This window comes from Abramis brama (assembly GCF_963993115.1).
Source record: "Abramis brama genome assembly, chromosome: 7".
Lineage (NCBI taxonomy): Eukaryota > Metazoa > Chordata > Actinopteri > Cypriniformes > Leuciscidae > Abramis > Abramis brama.
In genome coordinates, this window is record NC_139969.1 from 27,454,519 (window position 1) to 27,471,884 (window position 17,366).

General features: G+C 36.4%; 1 protein-coding gene across 1 annotated transcript; it reads right to left on the bottom strand.

The window, feature by feature from the left end:
* Nucleotides 1-1,086: 1,086 nt before the first annotated feature.
* penka (proenkephalin a) lies at nucleotides 1,087-4,502 on the bottom strand. Its single transcript, XM_084118830.1, has 3 exons — nucleotides 4,362-4,502; nucleotides 3,962-4,102; nucleotides 1,087-2,214 (listed from the first exon to the last, which is right to left on the bottom strand). Exons 2-3 carry the CDS (start codon nucleotides 4,097-4,099, stop codon nucleotides 1,615-1,617), a joined length of 738 nt encoding a protein of 245 aa, XP_083974956.1. The 5' UTR covers nucleotides 4,100-4,102; nucleotides 4,362-4,502; the 3' UTR covers nucleotides 1,087-1,614.
* Nucleotides 4,503-17,366: the final 12,864 nt, after the last annotated feature.

Here is a 17,366-nt window from a genome sequence, read left to right on the forward strand (position 1 = left end):
TGGAAAAGGATTTCTTCCCTACCCTTGATATTGATGGCACTTTGACTTCCGAAGTTCTTTTTCAGAGGGTAGACGTAATGCTCTTGATTTACCCTTAATATCATTTTTAAAATCAAGGATAAAACATAGTTTGGCCCAGGAGAAATCTATATGGTTTCATATCCCCAATTTGTTCAAAAGTGTGGCGGATTAAAATTTCTGCTACCATGTGACTGTGAATGTAGTAAGCTTCCCATTATATTTTCTAATTTTCATAAGCAATCTCTAGAAGCTTTGAAATTAACCTTTTTAAACATAATTTCTCTCCACAATCATGCATACCATGGAATAACCAAAATGTGTTATCTAAGAACAAGACTATATTTAAAAAAGAATGGTTTGATAAGGGAATTATTTTTGTTTCAGATTTGCTAAATGGTAATGGTGAAGGTCATACATATCAACAATTTACTTCCTTCTCAGGTAATGTGTCTTCGTATAGAGATTACCATAAAGGCATCTCATCTAAATTGCTTCACCTTGTGAAAACACATATCCATTATAACTCAATTGTTGGGCAGATTCCAAAATGATTTATTGGAGGTACTAATATTAAATGATTAATGAAACTGAACAAGTTTTTGGTGAACATAATCAAAGTATTCAGGAGTCGACTATTCAAAAAATCGACTCTAGTAATTGAGATGGATCATCAATTCCCCCTCAGAAATCATCCATCCATCCATCCATCTTGCATGTTCTAGTAAATTTTTCCTTTTTCCCCCCTTTAGTTATGACGCAGTTTTAGAGTGGATAAAAAGATAGCAAAAACTTGCTAAAATACAGTTTTATGTAATTATCTGCATACGTAATTTAACTTTACATCATGCCTGGCTAGCAATGCTCTTAAGCCTTGAACATATTCACAGAGTAGTACAGCCTCTCAGACATTATCGGTCAAGTAAGTGGTGAAAATATGAAAAGTTGGGTCTTAATAAGCTACTGAAGAGGGCCATTAAGGCAGTGACACCGTAATAATGGAGAATATCTTCCACTAGCGAAATGGCTTAATTTGTAAGAAACAAATATCTCATTGAGACATTTCACTTCTGCAGTAAGATTAATTTATTGTTTTCTGTACAGCTAATGGCTCAAAAATCTTGCTTTGATTTAAACAAGAACAAAAGCTGTTGAAAAGTTGTTAAAAGAAATGCATTAATCATCAAGTTCAGACGGCAAACTTAGCCTCACTACAATGTTCAATGAGCGAAGCAGACTAGCTAATGTGATGAGATTCTCAGAGAACAAAGCAACACAGTGAAAAGTGCTTTTCATTCGTCGTGATGTGACCCAGAAATAGTTAAATTATTGTCTTCTGTCTTTACCAAATGTCCCATCTGATGGGTGATTCCATTGTAAATACAGAGAATTTGAAAATATTCTTTTTCTTTTTAAAACACAAACCATATAGAGAACACAGAGAACACAAATGTACATTGTACATTACGGAGGAATATTCGGCAGCAAAGACAAAAATAAATAGTAGTTTAAAATGGCTTCACATGAAATTGGTACAGTGCAAGCTCTACACAAAGTAGGAATAGGTCATTTTGGATGGCTGTCCATGTTTTAATTCTAATCCATGAATCCTCCATATCTCTTCTGCGTGCCAGGCAGTGCCGTCTCGCCTCCGTCCTCCCAAGTGCGTTTCAGAAACCCATTGCTTTTCTGGGTGTCAAACCATTCAGGCCTGCCCACTCTGCGCATAAACCCCCCGTATCGCTTCTGCAGGTCTCTCCCTGCCTCCCCTAGACCACTGTTCCCCTGTACGCTCCTCATGAAGCCCCCATAGCGTTTGACCATGTCCCCATCATGCTGCTCATCTGACTCTGAGGTGAGACCGATTCTGAGGATCTCTCTCAGCAGCTCCACTTGCTTGTCTTCAGCTCCACCCTCTGCCTTGTCCCTCTTCATAAAGCCTCCATATTTCTTACTCATGAGCTCTGGGTCGTCACTCTCTGCTTGGGCTCCCGTGCCGATCTCTGCTGCTTTCTTAATCATGAAGCCCCCATAACGCTTCATGAAGCCTCCGTATTTCTTGGTGAGAAGGTGGTCTGCGCTCTCTTCCTCTTGCTTGAGGCTGTCGATGGCGAGGCGATCCTCTTCTGTGAGGATGTTTTTGCAGACTTCTAGTTTTCTGGAGTCCACAGTCCCTTCACACTCTAATGTGCAGGTCTAGAGGAGAAATGAATGACCGATCAATGCAAGGAAACATTTGGTCCACCAGAGGGCACACACATTCAGTCTGCTGAATTCAATGCAGCTGCACAATAAAGAGTGCCAATAATTACTTTTGACAATCTGCACGGTGGAAAATGTCAATTCACTGAAGCACTCTGAAAACCCGGTCACAAGAGAAAGAGAGATAGCTAGACTTGAAGAACTTGCTTTGAATTGGTTTTGATTTGAATATTATGCTACAGCACAATTAACTCTAAGTGAAAATTATATCACTTGTGCTTATATACTGCGTTCACATAAGAATACAAAATATAAAACCAGACATTTGACTACATAGAGTCTATAATGTTCATCTTTTATTTAAATTCAAAGTCACATTTTCCCAAAGGTTCATGTATTATTTGAAAAAAATTGCAAACTCAATTTTAGCTTATAGTTGAATTAAAATACATTTGTTTTACTGAATCTATTACAGAAGAATCACCTAGGTGACATAACCTTTGTGAAAAATAGGTAGGCTTACTTGAATTGAATGTGACTTGTTGTATACTTTTAAGTCTTAAAAGAATATAAAATTTTTACTATAAAGTACATTTAAATAATGTTTGAATCTCTTTTTTCATGCTTTAATGTTTACTGACATACTAAAAGCACATGCACAGTAATTCATTATAATTGTGTCTGTATTGTTATTCAATATTACATTTATAATGTACTAAATTGTAACTTACACATTTACACATTTGTAATTACAAATATATTTAAATATATGACATATAAGTTTCAATAGAAATGACATTAAAATATATTTTAGTTTACCATAATGCGTGTCAGCAATTGCATTCTACATTAACAGAAAAAAAAAGTTGCTGACTTAAATTTTTAAGTACAATCAACTTGGATGTTTGTCGTTTCAACTTAAATTACATTAAACTGACTTAAAAAAATTAGTTGAGTCTTATATAACTTCAAAAAGTTGAAAATTGCTTAATCTATTTTGATGAGTTAAAGCAATGTAAAAACATGTTGTCATAACTTGATCATATTTCTTTTTTTATATATATAAAATTACAAAGATGTACTTTGGTGGGTCAAAAAAAGCTAATTGCATTTGATATCAATTTAAACTATAATACGTTTCATTTTAACTGCAATTAAGAGTCCAAAATCATTACATTCATTGATTTAAGAACATCACCGAGGGCTCGTTTAATCTGGCAAACAACCATTGCTTGCCTTATATTAAGTAAAAAAAAAAAAAAAATTCTCAGTTTCTCATTTAGCACCTTTATTGCAAATAAATATTGCCAAGACTTAAATATAGGAGGGACCAGGGCTAGTTATCACACATTTTACTCCCGTAAATATTTCTCAGGTAGGTTCCGGTTTGAAAGTCAATTTATTTGACTGCAAAAAGCAATTGAACATTTCTGCCATAAGAAAAAGAAATGAACTGAACAGTTCACCATGTTGTCTCAAAATAAGGGTAAGTCGTCACGATAGAATGCCATTTTGTAAACAGTAAAACAATTATGAAACAGCTAAAAAATGTAAAAGCATTCAACAATGTCAACTTATATTATAATTAATAAATTGTATGAAATCCACGTGTGACAACTAGCCCCGACCTGACTTCTATGAAAAATACTCTTGTCCTGAGAACATATCTTAAACTTTAAGTGAAAATCTATGGTCATTATATAGTTTCAGACTTTTGTCTGAATATGGAAATAAAACTCACCAGTGTGTCGATCTCTGTCTGTTGCCTGAACAGCCGGTAAACGCAGAGCGCGCAGTCTCTGCCGCATTCAGCTCGAACCATCAGCACGAGACAGGCGCTCAAAGCCAGAGTCCACCAGGAGTTCACAGTTAACGCCATGGGCTAAAAAACGAGCAGTTTACCGTTACTTACACGAGGACAAGGTAAAGCAATATGTTGTAGAGTCTTTCAAATTTGACATAAAAGTGGTAAATATAATATGCATATAGGCTACTTTAAATGAGCGCACAAAAAATATTATTTATAGTACGCGCATTTGCGCATAAAAGAACCAATCAATAGACCAACCAACTCATCCAGCAAATTAAATGATTAGTTAATAAGTTTAATTATCCTATTTTAAATTCTGTACAAAGTTTACCTGATTACAGCAGGCTAGTTTCTTGGCAGTGTCCACCGTAGTGCTGAATATGTTGTTTTAGAGAAAGATCTCTCGCCAGGTCTGGTGCAGAAGCGTCTTCAGAATCTCAGCACGAGGATAAACTCCACACCTGCTCTGTTGAGAAACGATGGATACTCGCAACTTTTAAGCAGTGTGCCCTCGTGACGACACGCCGTTCGCATCTGACGTCAGCAGGAAGCATCACGCATAGAGTGACGGTGGTGACTTTTTCTTTTCTTTCTTGCCTGATAAAATCAATTAATGTATGATATTTTTTGATAGTTTTAGTTTAGTTTAAGGTGATCAACAGTGCATTTGTTGGTAAGGGAATATTGAATATTATTTATTGCTTCTTATATATATTATTACATGCTTCTTTTAATGTAACATAATGTTCCATTGACCCACATTGGCCATCATTAAAAAAAAAAAATAGGTTAGTTGATTCCCCTCAGTTCAGGCAACAAAGCAACAGTATTTTTCCATATTATTTTTGTTGTTGTTGAGGACCTATTGTGCTGAAGAGTGCATGCTGTTCTGCTTTTTTTTCTTTCTTTTTTTCCTATGAGCATTGGCTATTACTAATGCGGTCTGGGTAGACAGCATACCTCTTAAGACAGGATAGAGTGTTCGAGAAATAATAGACTTGCGTGTACTCAATCCAGCCATTCAATCTGTGGCTTCGTCTTGAGCATTATCGTGCCATGCGCTATACCATGATCAATATCACTATCATTGTGATTGTTTTGTCTGAGATCATTGTTTTGCATCCTTCATATTATGTCTGCATTGTTCTTAAACATCTGTTGCAGCATTTTGACAGTTGTATCATAACATTTAGTCCTAAATGGATATTTACTCATTTGTTCGAATATCAATTTACAGGAAAGGTCAAACTCTTCCTCATTGAGCCCATACAACCCATGACGTCATTTAAAGGCAATTCAAAAGTTATCACAGGAAATTATAGATCTTTCTATTGCAGATTCCACGTGGCCTGAAGCATAAGAAATTGGTTGTCAGGACATTAACAGACATCAATTAGAGGCTTTGGATTCTGGAAATGACTGCTAATTCTTTAGACTCATTTTAAACTGTATGCGTTTAAACTGTAAGGCGTTAAATGAGATTGAAATGAGGATAAAAGGAATTATATAATTTATTGATCCTATTGACTGCATGGAATTCAACACTTTAAAGTTGTGATGAAACAGAAGTAGAGATTTAGAGATCTTCTCTAGTGATGTACATCTGAGTAAAAAAGATGTTGGAAAAAGAAAAACATGTAAGTTATAGGGACTTGGTTCTTCCTTTGTTTGTTGACTGGATGAAGATCTGCAGATCTGTATGCGAGCTTGCAGTCGTTTGAAAGGTGAGGGTTTAAGCGACTAAATGATTGTAGAAGACCGGCATTCATCAGAAAAGTCTGTCGTTTCACCAAAAGATTGACTTATTAAATTTAATTAAAATCTTCGAGGTCAAAAAATGTTTTAATAAATGAAACATGCATGGATGAACCATTCACAATAATATGCATTTAGAGATATGCTAAATTTTCATTTCCTGCTGACTTTAAAGGTACGGTAGGCAATTTTTGGAGAGGCTAGCAATAGCGAGCATTAAAAGCATAAGATCCCACCCTCCCCTCAGAGCGTCTTCAAAGCCACGCCTCCTTCAAAACACATTAAACGCTTGCAAACAAAAGCGTCACTAGAGACACTGTTAAACTACCTCATGTCTCAAAGCACATACCATTACAATAATAATGAACATAAACAACATAAAGAGCAATGACCTGTACCACCAATTCGAGTCACGAACCGCTCCGAGTATAACGTCACGGGTTTCCATCTCTACCAAATTACAGTAGTTATGGCGTGAACGCAGCATGTTGCTGCATGTGTTTTGGTTCAGGAGGAACTATAAAAGGCGGCTGCTGTTTCGGTTGCGGTGCTCGGTGACTGACGTCTGTCTAACTCTGCATAGCATGAAACGCGCTGATGATGTGTGATGCCTCGCGAGCAGGTGTGCGGAGGTATGAACATACATACACTGACAGGCAGGTAGGACATCGTATCATTGCATTTGGACCGAATACATTGATCGGATGAACATTTTTGTGGTCCACAGACCATATATACAGTGAGGAAAATAAGTATTTGAACACCCTGCTATTCTGCAAGTTCTCCCACTTAGAAATCATGGAGGGGTCTGAAATTGTCATCGTAGGTGCATGTCCACTGTGAGAGACATAATCTAAAAAAAAAAATCCAGAAATCACAATGTATGATTTTTTAACTATTTATTTGTATGATACAGCTGCAAATAAGTATTTGAACACCTGAGAAAATCAATGTTAATATTTGGTACAGTAGCCTTTGTTTGCAATTACAGAGGTCAAACGTTTCCTGTAGTTTTTCACCAGGTTTGCACACACTGCAGGAGGGATTTTGGCCCACTCCTCCACACAGATCTTCTCTAGATCAGTCAGGTTTCTGGGCTGTCGCTGAGAAACACAGAGTTTGAGCTCCCTCCAAAGATTCTCTATTGGGTTTAGGTCTGGAGACTGGCTAGGCCACGCCAGAACCTTGATATGCTTCTTACAGAGCCACTCCTGGGTTATCCTGGCTGTGTGCTTCGGGTCATTGTCATGTTGGAAGACCCAGCCTCGACCCATCTTCAATGCTCTAACTGAGGGAAGGAGGTTGTTCCCCAAAATCTCGCAATACATGGCCCCAGTCATCCTCTCCTTAATACAGTGCAGTCGCCCTGTCCCATGTGCAGAAAAACACCCCCAAAGCATGATGCTACCACCCCCATGCTTCACAGTAGGGATGGTGTTCTTGGGATGGTACTCATCATTCTTCTTCCTCCAAACACGTTTAGTGGAATTATGACCAAAAAGTTCTATTTTGGTCTCATCTGACCACATGACTTTCTCCCATGACTCCTCTGGATCATCCAAATGGTCATTGGCAAACTTAAGACGGGCCTTGACATGTGCTGGTTTAAGCAGGGGAACCTTCCGTGCCATGCATGATTTCAAACCATGACGTCTTAGTGTATTACCAACAGTAACCTTGGAAACGGTGGTCCCAGCTCTTTTCAGGTCATTGACCAGCTCCTCCCGTGTAGTTCTGGGCTGATTTCTCACCTTTCTTAGGATGATAGGATCATTGAGACCCCACGAGGTAGATCTTGCATGGAGCCCCAGTCCGAGGGAGATTGACAGTCATGTTTAGCTTCTTCCATTTTCTAATGATTGCTCCAACAGTGGACCTTTTTTCACCAAGCTGCTTGGCAATTTCCCCGTAGCCCTTTCCAGCCTTGTGGAGGTGTACAATTTTGTCTCTAGTGTCTTTGGACAGCTCTTTGGTCTTGGCCATGTTAGTAGTTGGATTCTTACTGATTGTATGGGTTGGACAGGTGTCTTTATGCAGCTAACGACCTCAAACAGGTGCATCTAATTTAGGATAATAAATGGAGTGGAGGTGGACATTTTAAAGGCAGACTAACAGGTCTTTGAGGGTCAGAATTCTAGCTGATAGACAGGTGTTCAAATACTTACTTGCAGCTGTATCATACAAATAAATAGTTAAAAAATCATACATTGTGATTTCTGGATTTTTTTTTTTAGATTATGTCTCTCACAGTGAACATGCACCTACGATGACAATTTCAGACCCCTCCATGATTTCTAAGTGGGAGACCTTGCAAAATAGCAGGGTGTTCAAATACTTATTTTCCTCACTGTATATATATATATATATACATATAAATAAATGTAGACCACTTAGTGATTACAATCAGTATGTGAAGAGCCTTTCAACCAGCACAACAAAAATGTTTCTGGAACAAATCACCTACCCTGCCTTTAATTCTTATTATGTACATCTATATTTCAGTCCAAAACCTCTGCTGATAGAAGCATCTTCATAGGTAAATTACTTCACATCAAATATCACAGTGCTATGAGCATAACTAAACGTTTCAGAACAACACAATTAACGCCCATAAACATTTCTCTAATTATGCAGGTAGAAATATGGTGGCAATAACATTTCAAAGACAACATCAGGGCTACTAAACTCGTTTCTTGAATCCAATTAAGAAACCCTGTTCTTGGAAATGGTCATTAATTTTAATCAGTTTAAAGTAGAAGTAGAAGTAATGCTGTTCTTATTAATTCAGCAGACTATGAGGACAGATTTGACAGACCTCTGCACATAATCAAGCACTTAGTCACTGTCTTACATTAAGTAATCAGTCATTCCGCTTTTAAAAATGCTGTATGGTTTTTATGAATTCTGAATCAAACATCTTCTGATAATGGATCAGTGTAACAACCCTCTCGACGTTAACATGTTGGTTTTCCTCATAAAGCGATAACAATGAATATAATCTGTAAATGAATAAAATAAAATACAAAATGTGAAGCCATGGAGATTGCAACTAGTAACACTTCAGTGTGGACCTTTTTAAGTGGCAATTTAAAATAAATGCACTATAGCTTTAATGTGCTGCTGGGGATTTTGAAAGCATCATATTGATCCATAAAACTCAGGGGAATTACAAGGTGATGATGGTTTTGCTTGCTGTGGGGGGGCATAGCTGGAAATATGATTGTAAAAGAACACCATTCCACTCCCACTGGCATGTTATCTTCATAAACGCTACAACAAAGTGGTAGTTTCATATTAATGAGCTATGAAATTTATGTAAATCTGTATTTTATGTTGACAGGTTTTTGCATATTTAATCACGGTATTAAAAGTTTAAATTGGCGCTGACCTAATGTTAAAGGTTTAGTTCACCCAAAAATCATCTCGTCATTTACTCACCCTCATGTCTTTCCAATCATGTAAGAAATCATGTCTTCTTTCTTCTGTGTATGGTCAAAAAGCATTCTTTATATATCCTCAGTACATTTTTATTTTTTATTTTTGGGTGAATGATCCCTTTAACCCTAGGTTGGATTTCTTTTATGAATTGTGAATTATCTTTGCGTACTCTTTAAGTCACTTTTGTCGAAAAGCTTTCGCTAAACGACAAGCACACATGAGATATGAGCTTAAATGAATCCTGAGGGAACGACAAAGCATCTGAGTACTCTGCCCTTTAAAAGCTTAAAACTAACCCTTATTTTAGGACATGACAGCCTTGACTGTTTAAAACACTTGCATTCAATGTGACCTGCTGGATTTCCAATAGAATGGACTTAAAGGGATAGTTCATCCAAACATGAAAATTAATTTATTCATCCTCATGTCTTTCCAAACCTGTATGACTTTGTTTTCTCTGTGATTCATAGAATTATATAATTTGAGAAACATCTCAGTGTTTTTTTGGAAGTCAGAGCAAAACTGTTTGGTAAGATAAAGGTTCTTAATTGGATTGCATGAATAATCTTTAACATCCATGGAACCTTTCCATTGCACAAAAGAAAGAAAAAAAAAGTTATTTAAAGAACTGTTCACTGAATGGGTCTTTGAGGAACCCGAAATGGTTCTTCTATGGCATCACTGCGAAAACCCCCTTTTGGAACTTTTATTTTAAAGAGTGAACCAGCATTCTTCAAAATAACTTATTTTGTGCTCAGCAGAAGAAATAATAATAATTATTATTTTAGGATGGACTATCCCTTTAATATAAACCTCTGAATTTCCTCATGATTAATAAAATGTCAAGTTTAAAATGTAATAACAAAAATCAGCTTCCACAAATTAAACTAAAAGATAATTGGTGCACAATTAAATATGATTGTGCTGTGTAGTTTGGGTATAAGAAGACTTTTTTTTATCAGCTCTCATATTCAATTTCCTGCAGGGTGAAGAAGGGATATCAGAATCATAATTACAGTGTCACTCAGGCTATGGCCGAACAGCACCAATGACAGGAACAGTTAATTAAATTCTGCCACACATATGAGAGCACTAGGCTATTGTGTTATCACTGATTTGCCATCAGCAATAACTTTTATATTTACACCTTCTTGAGTGGATAAGATACTGAACATTGAAGGTGAGTTATGCAAACAGGAAGAGCTGCTCTTTAGGGCTACTTTTGAGTGTGATAATATTTGCTTAGACCGGAGAAGATAAGTAATTTAGTTTTCCTGCTATTATTACATTATTGGTCACTAACCGAGGGGTTTGATTGTAGAACAGAAAACGCCTAATTTATTACTTTTTTATTTTAAAAAGTTCATAAAGAGATTGTAAAACTAATCCATACGAATATGAATACGTCCAAATTTTCTGAACAGACTCAATTGCATTATATATGAACAGATTGAATTTAGGCTTTTATTCTCATAAACATTCATCAACTTACACATCAGTTGTGGTAAACAAGCTCAAGCATGCTTGCTTGAAACGCAAGAATCAGTGAGGTTCATTCTCGTGTTACGCAGCACGTTTGAGCTTCTCAAGAACCAATGAGGTTCATTCTCGTGTTACGCAGCACGTTTGAGCTTCCGCAGGAACCAATGAGGTTCATTCTCGTGTTACGCAGCACGTTTGAGCTTCCGCAGGAACCAATGAGGTTCATTCTCGTGTTACGCAGCACGTTTGAGCTTCCGCAGGAACCAATGAGGTTCATTCTCGTGTTACGCAGCACGTTTGAGCTTCTCAAGAACCAATGAGGTTCATTCTTGTGTTACGCAGCACGTTTGAGCTTCCGCAGGAACCAGTGAGGTTCATTCTCGTGTTACGCAGCACGTTTGAGCTTCTCAAGAACCAATGAGGTTCATTCTCGTGTTACGCAGCACGTTTGAGCTTCTCAAGAACCAATGAGGTTCATTCTCGTGTTACGCAGCACGTTTGAGCTTCAGCAAGAACCAATGAGGTTCATTCTCGTGTTACGTAGCACGTTTGAGCTTCTCAAGAACTGAAGAGGTTTGTTCGGTTAATGTTAGTTTATGTAGTTTATGTTCGCTGATCAATGTTTAAATGTGAATAAAAATGAAATCTAAATTTAATCTGTTCATCATATAAAGCGATCGAGTCTTCAGAATATTTGGACTAAACCGCACAAGTCATATGGATTAGTTTTACGATCTCTTTATATTCACTTTTTTGAAGTGTCAAGTTGTCAGTTGCGTGGACTGTCTGCAGGGACAGAAATCTCTCAGATTTCATCAAAAAGATCTTCATTTGCATTCTGAAGATGAATGAAAGTCTTACGGGTTTGGAACGACATGAGGGTGAGTATTAATTGACATAATTTTCATTTTTGGGTGAAAAAATCCTTTAAATACAACCTAAATACTGGAAACTCATTACGACAGATATGTAGTCAGACATGAAATTACGCCATTATTCACTATTCTATTCTAATGTAAGAGAACTCGTGCATTAACCAGAACAAAACAATGCCATGCTTAATTTGTTTCCTTTTTCAGCAGGTGAATCTGACATGACCTGCTGCTGCACATATTGTAGCGCATTTAGCTACATAACATGCATCAAATTTATAATTTATGAGATGTCTAAAATGATTCTTTGATTCCTTCCACTGATAAATTTGCAATGTCTAGCTGTGTTTTTAAACACATACAAACATCTCAAAGGCACATTTCACTGTTTGTCATTCCCATTTGCTTCAGGTACATTTTGTGTTCATCTGAACGCAACATCAATTAAATGCTTAATTGAAATTAACATTAAAAACGTCCACTTTCTCCATTAATTCATACAAAGATCAATATTTACATAAAACATGCAGTGGCACTAACTGATCTTTGCTGGGTCAATTGTGCACCTTGTCAACATTTGTGAGCTCACAAACAACAACTGAATTAGAAAGATTTAAGAAATGTTCAAGCTGTTAATATAGTTACTGTTTACATAGTTGTAGTGAACTTCGAATCTTAAAAGTGGGTATATATAAATATATATATATTTAAAAACGACTTGCAGATAATATAATATTAATTAAATAAAAGGCCACTAAAGTGTGCTTAAAGAGAGTACACTTTTATTACTGTTTTAACTTAACACATTTAATTACACTTTTTGAAAAATGCACTTATAATAATGTCAAACAATTAAAGTTCTACTTTGAAGCACATTCAATTCAATCCACATTTAGTTGTATAGTGCTTTTCACAATGCATAGTTTTAAAGCAGCTTTACAGAAATTGCATGTTTTTACATTACAGTGTAGAGTAATCTCTTATCAGATGTGAGTGTGTCCAAGTAATGACCATATGTCAAAAAATTTACAGTTCTAAGATAATACAAATCATTTAGTTATTGATTTACATCATGTATTTATTTAGGCAGAAACAATGAGCTCAATAAAGCAATTATTACAAGTTGTGATCGTAATGACTACAATATATAGAAAATTTGGCAGTTGTGCATGTTGATTCAGAGTTGCCATGATCTGCCATCAAACTGAATCTCTAGGTATCCCGAGGTAGAAACAGAAAGCAAATGGAAAATAATTAGCGTAGCTGCTGTTCATAACATTTCAAGCAATAGATAGTCATGCAAATTTGATCTGATAAAGCTGGAGTGCAAGGTTATGAGATGCATTATGTAAATGCTTGGCTAAAGAGATGTGTCTTTAATCTTAATTTAACTGGGAGCCACAAACATTATCAGGAAGGCTATTCCAAAGTTTAGGAGACAAATATGAAAACGCTCTCCCTCCTTTAGTGGACTTAGATATCATAGGTACAACCAAAAGTCCAGAGTTTTGAGACCTTAAAGAGCGTGATGGATTGTAGCACAGCAGAAGATCAGTTAAGGAGCTAAACCATATTATAGGTCAGAAGCAATACTTTGTAATCGATACAGAACTTAATAGGTTACCAGTGTGGAGATGATAAAATTGGGGTTATATGATCATATTTTCTTGACCTGATAGAGAGCTGCAGGACAACCATGTAATGCACTACAATAATCCAGAGGTCATTAATGCATGAACTAGCTTTTCAGCATCAGAAACAGATAACATGTTCCGCAGTTTAGCAATGTTTCTGAGGTGGAAGAAAGCTGTTTTTGTAACATATGAAATATGATTTTCAAAAGACAAGTTCCTGTCTAATAGAACAACAGGTCTTTAACTGCAGATGATGAAGTAACAGTACATCCTTCTAGATGCAAATTGTAAGTGATTCTTTGTACAGGTTTTTGGTCTGATAAGTAATACCTCAGTTTTTAATAGAAGAAATTTAATAGAAGAAATTTTTAGCAGTTTGGAAGGTATTGGATCTAATAAACATGTTGTTGGTTTAGATGCAATAAGTTTATTTAGCTCTTGGATTGTTTTGTACGGAGCCCCCCTAGTCCCACTTTGTCAAAAAAATTAATTAGAACTATCTCGTGGCCTCAAGATAGTAACTCGTGGCCTCAAGATAGTAACTCGTGGCCTCAAGATAGTATCTCGTGGCCTCAAGATAGTAACTCGTGGCCTCAAGATACTATCTCGAGGCCACGAGTTACTATCTTGAGGCCACGAGATAGTTATAATTCATTTGTTTGACAAAGTGGTACTAGGGGGGCTCCGTAGTTTTGGTTATTTTCTATGAGTTTTCCGAGATGCTTGGCCTTGGCAGCTTAAATAGCCTTTTTTATTGTGTGTATATGTAGTGTATAATGTGTATGTGTCTGACGTTTGTTTGATTATTGGTTTGCTGTGTTTCGATTGTACATTTTAACATACTAGTATTTCTTACTAAATGTACTGTAATTTTTTATTGTTATGTAAACATGTAATTTTACTCTCTTTTAGCGTGACTTTTACCATCTGTCTAGGCCTTTTGGCTAACTCTGGCATATTGACAGAAATGTTTATTAATATGCACTGTCCCTGTAATAAATAAATAATAATAATTGATTCTAAGACACATGTACTTTTAACTGCAGTGAGTTTTTTGAAATAACATTTAAAGTTAATATATTTTAAATGTAATAAATTGCAACTTTATAATTATAATGTGTAATTATAAATATATTTATAAACATGACATGCAATTTTCAATAGAAATGACATTAAAGTGTGGGGTTTTGGATAATGGATGAGAGGAGTAACTGAGTCTTTGCTGTGTTACCAGGGTGAAGAGGAGATAGTGAAGATGGATCGGGGACCGGAGTGAAGCACACACCTCGTTGCTGTTGGAGTGAGTGGGTATCCAGGTGAGTATACAGTATAACTTGCAGGCTTGACTTATAGGAACATTAGGAGGGTCTCTGGAGGAACACTGGAGGAATCACTAGGAGCACGAAGGAGAAGAAGAAGTCCTCCTCAGTATTTTGTTCCAATCACCTGGATTTGCTAATTAGCACAGTTTTCCAGCCAGGAGAACTAATTAGTGAAATCAGCTGGCTGAGTTCATGGGTGGAATAACCACATGGCAGGACTTTTACTTTCTGACCCCTGGTCTTTATACCTCTGAATAAGAGGTAAATGAATCAAGTAGTCTAACAATGAAACCAAATGCTGACTGAATGTAAGGTGTGTGCTTATATGCAGGAGATCAGTGCCATGCTGAAGAGGAGCAGGTGATTAGTATTCAGATAAGTGTGATCGCTGTGAGGGAGTGGCGGTGGAGCCTGGTGAATACGTGCATCCTATATCCATAAGATAAACAGCTTTCTGAAAATGAACACTGAGGCTTCTTCATGGTGAGTTCTGCCTCCTATGAAGGTCACAACCCCAGAATCACGGATAATGTGTTATTCACATGCAGGACAAAAAAGAGAATAATAAAATCCAAGAAAGCCTGACCACATGGCTTGTTTTCTTAGATGTCAGGAGAAAGCCATCTGTTTGTCTTAGGCTTATTTTCAGTACCCATATTGTAAATAACATACTGATACATGACTCCTTTTTCCCATTTTCTTCAGTGACAACAATTTCTTCACCTTAATCTTAAACACACCTCCATGACCTTTTCCCTTTCTGTGAATTTACTGAAAGCATGGCTTTGATGAAAAACTGGCTGATAATTTGAAAGCGCTCGTCCAATTTTCATGTGGTCTCCCGAGCGCTGGTGGTGTGGCCCATGGTGCGACTTGATGCTGTGACTATTCCAGCAGGGACCCTAGGTGTCACAAAATACATTACCAGCCTTGTTTACCCTGAGAGAGAACACAATTGCTATAATTATTGTCATTTTCATCAAAGCCAGTGAAAGCTAATGCGGTGTTAGTGTAATGCTGTAAAATTACAGGGGGCGCACTTAGACATTGGAGAGGGATAACTGCTGCCCTACTTTTCACTCTATCATTTCTTTCACTTTATCTATATATCTCTGCCCTATATAATAGATGCTGAAAATTACAGGGGCTACTTACCCCTTTAAATTGAGTAAATGATGAAAGCCATACATTAACTAATAAACAGTTAGTTGCGATCTTTGAAACTGGTTGGTCAAGCCAAGTGTGCTGATATCTAGTCCAACAGCACTGGGACTTTTCCCTGTTTCTCACACATCCGCTTGTGTTTGTTCCAGACAGACTGTCAGTCTGTGCGTTAGAGAAGGAGATTTTTCAATGACAGTAGGTGGTGACAAATAATTTATGATTCGTGTAACTCAAAATACTGATTCATTCAGGAACAAAACAAGTGACTATATTTATGAGTAAGTCATTGAATCATTCACTCAACCGATTTGTTCAAAAACACTGATTCATTAAAAAAGGAAATGCCACTTTGTTGGGTTGTTTCTTAGCAACAGGCAAATTTATGTGGCTTTGGCTTTGTGTGGAACTATTTTTAATGAAGCAAAAATGGAGTCTATTCACAGTCTATGACACATTTCCACAGTTTTTGTTATTGATTTTTTTCCTTTACTTTTGGAGCAAAAGAGAAGACAAAAAACCGACAACTTCTACATCTGACAACACTGGAAATGGGTCAACTGAACTGTTGTAAGACATTTCATATATTTGCTGCTCAGATGATATTGCTTAATGTTGACAAAATGTGGATATGACAATATGTTATGAGACAGTGTGTTCAACAAAAATGTGCATACCTAAGCAAACTTTGTTCTTAATTCTGATTAAAAATTTCACCTAGGGATCTTCAAATTTCTGTAATACTAAAACAAAACTTGCATGAACTTTCAGATATAAATTGAATTAAATCATAAAACCTTTAAATGCCTGCAAGACACCTTAATCAACACTGACATTTTGGAAGGTAGAACGACCAAATGATTATTAATTACACCTTTTTAAACTCAAGGCAAATTAAATGTGAAATTAATGAAACTGACATTAACAATGTCTATGTAATATCATTATTATTTTAGAACCACAAGGTTAAACATTTTGTTTTTGTTTTTTTTGGGGTTTTGTACCAAAAATATAATGATTTGACTGTCTTTGCTCCAAGAGAAAAGAGTTTGAATGAACATTGAGAAATGCGTGATAAAGGAAAATGTCAAATAGAATAATTTGCATATTCGCTTATTAGGAATGATTGCTCTGAATATTGCTCTATTCATGTAAAATGTGTAATTGCAAGGCTTGACAGATGACTAAACCCTTTCTCTCCTGTTTTTTTCCCCTTTCTAAATTAATATGTATGAGAAGGGCTATAAAATCTGTTCATGGCTCCCTCACTAAAGAGGTGCCATTGCAGAGCTTCAGATGATGAAGGATTGACAAATGACAGTCTTTAAATTGCCTATCAGTTTCAACAGGAGACATAACTTTACAGTCAAACTCATTGCTTCAACTTCTTTTGTATCAAAAAGCAATTATATTTCCTAATAACATTTGTAATTTTTTGCCATCTAATATGGCATTTAATTGATAAAAATGTACAGAAATTCTTGGAACTGTTCAGCATTCATGCAATGGTGATTTAGTCATTTAAAGGTGTAGACAACCAGGCTTGATTGATCATATAGCGATATTATTCAACTTTGGGCAGGCTCAGCTAGCTTACAGCTCATGCTCACACCCTTTTTATATGTTGTTTATGTTCTGATTTGAAAATGACTTGAGATGAAAACATGTTATC

What these genes read in the sequence shown, in the direction of transcription:
- penka (XM_084118830.1), bottom strand. Translation starts at nt 4,099, where the DNA reads ATGGCGTTAACTGTGAACTCCTGGTGGACTCTGGCTTTGAGCGCCTGT. An exon ending in AGACAGAGATCGACACACTG is followed by an intron (nt 2,215 to 3,961) that starts GTGAGTTTTATT and finishes TTTCTCCTCTAG; the next exon opens with ACCTGCACATTAGAGTGTGA.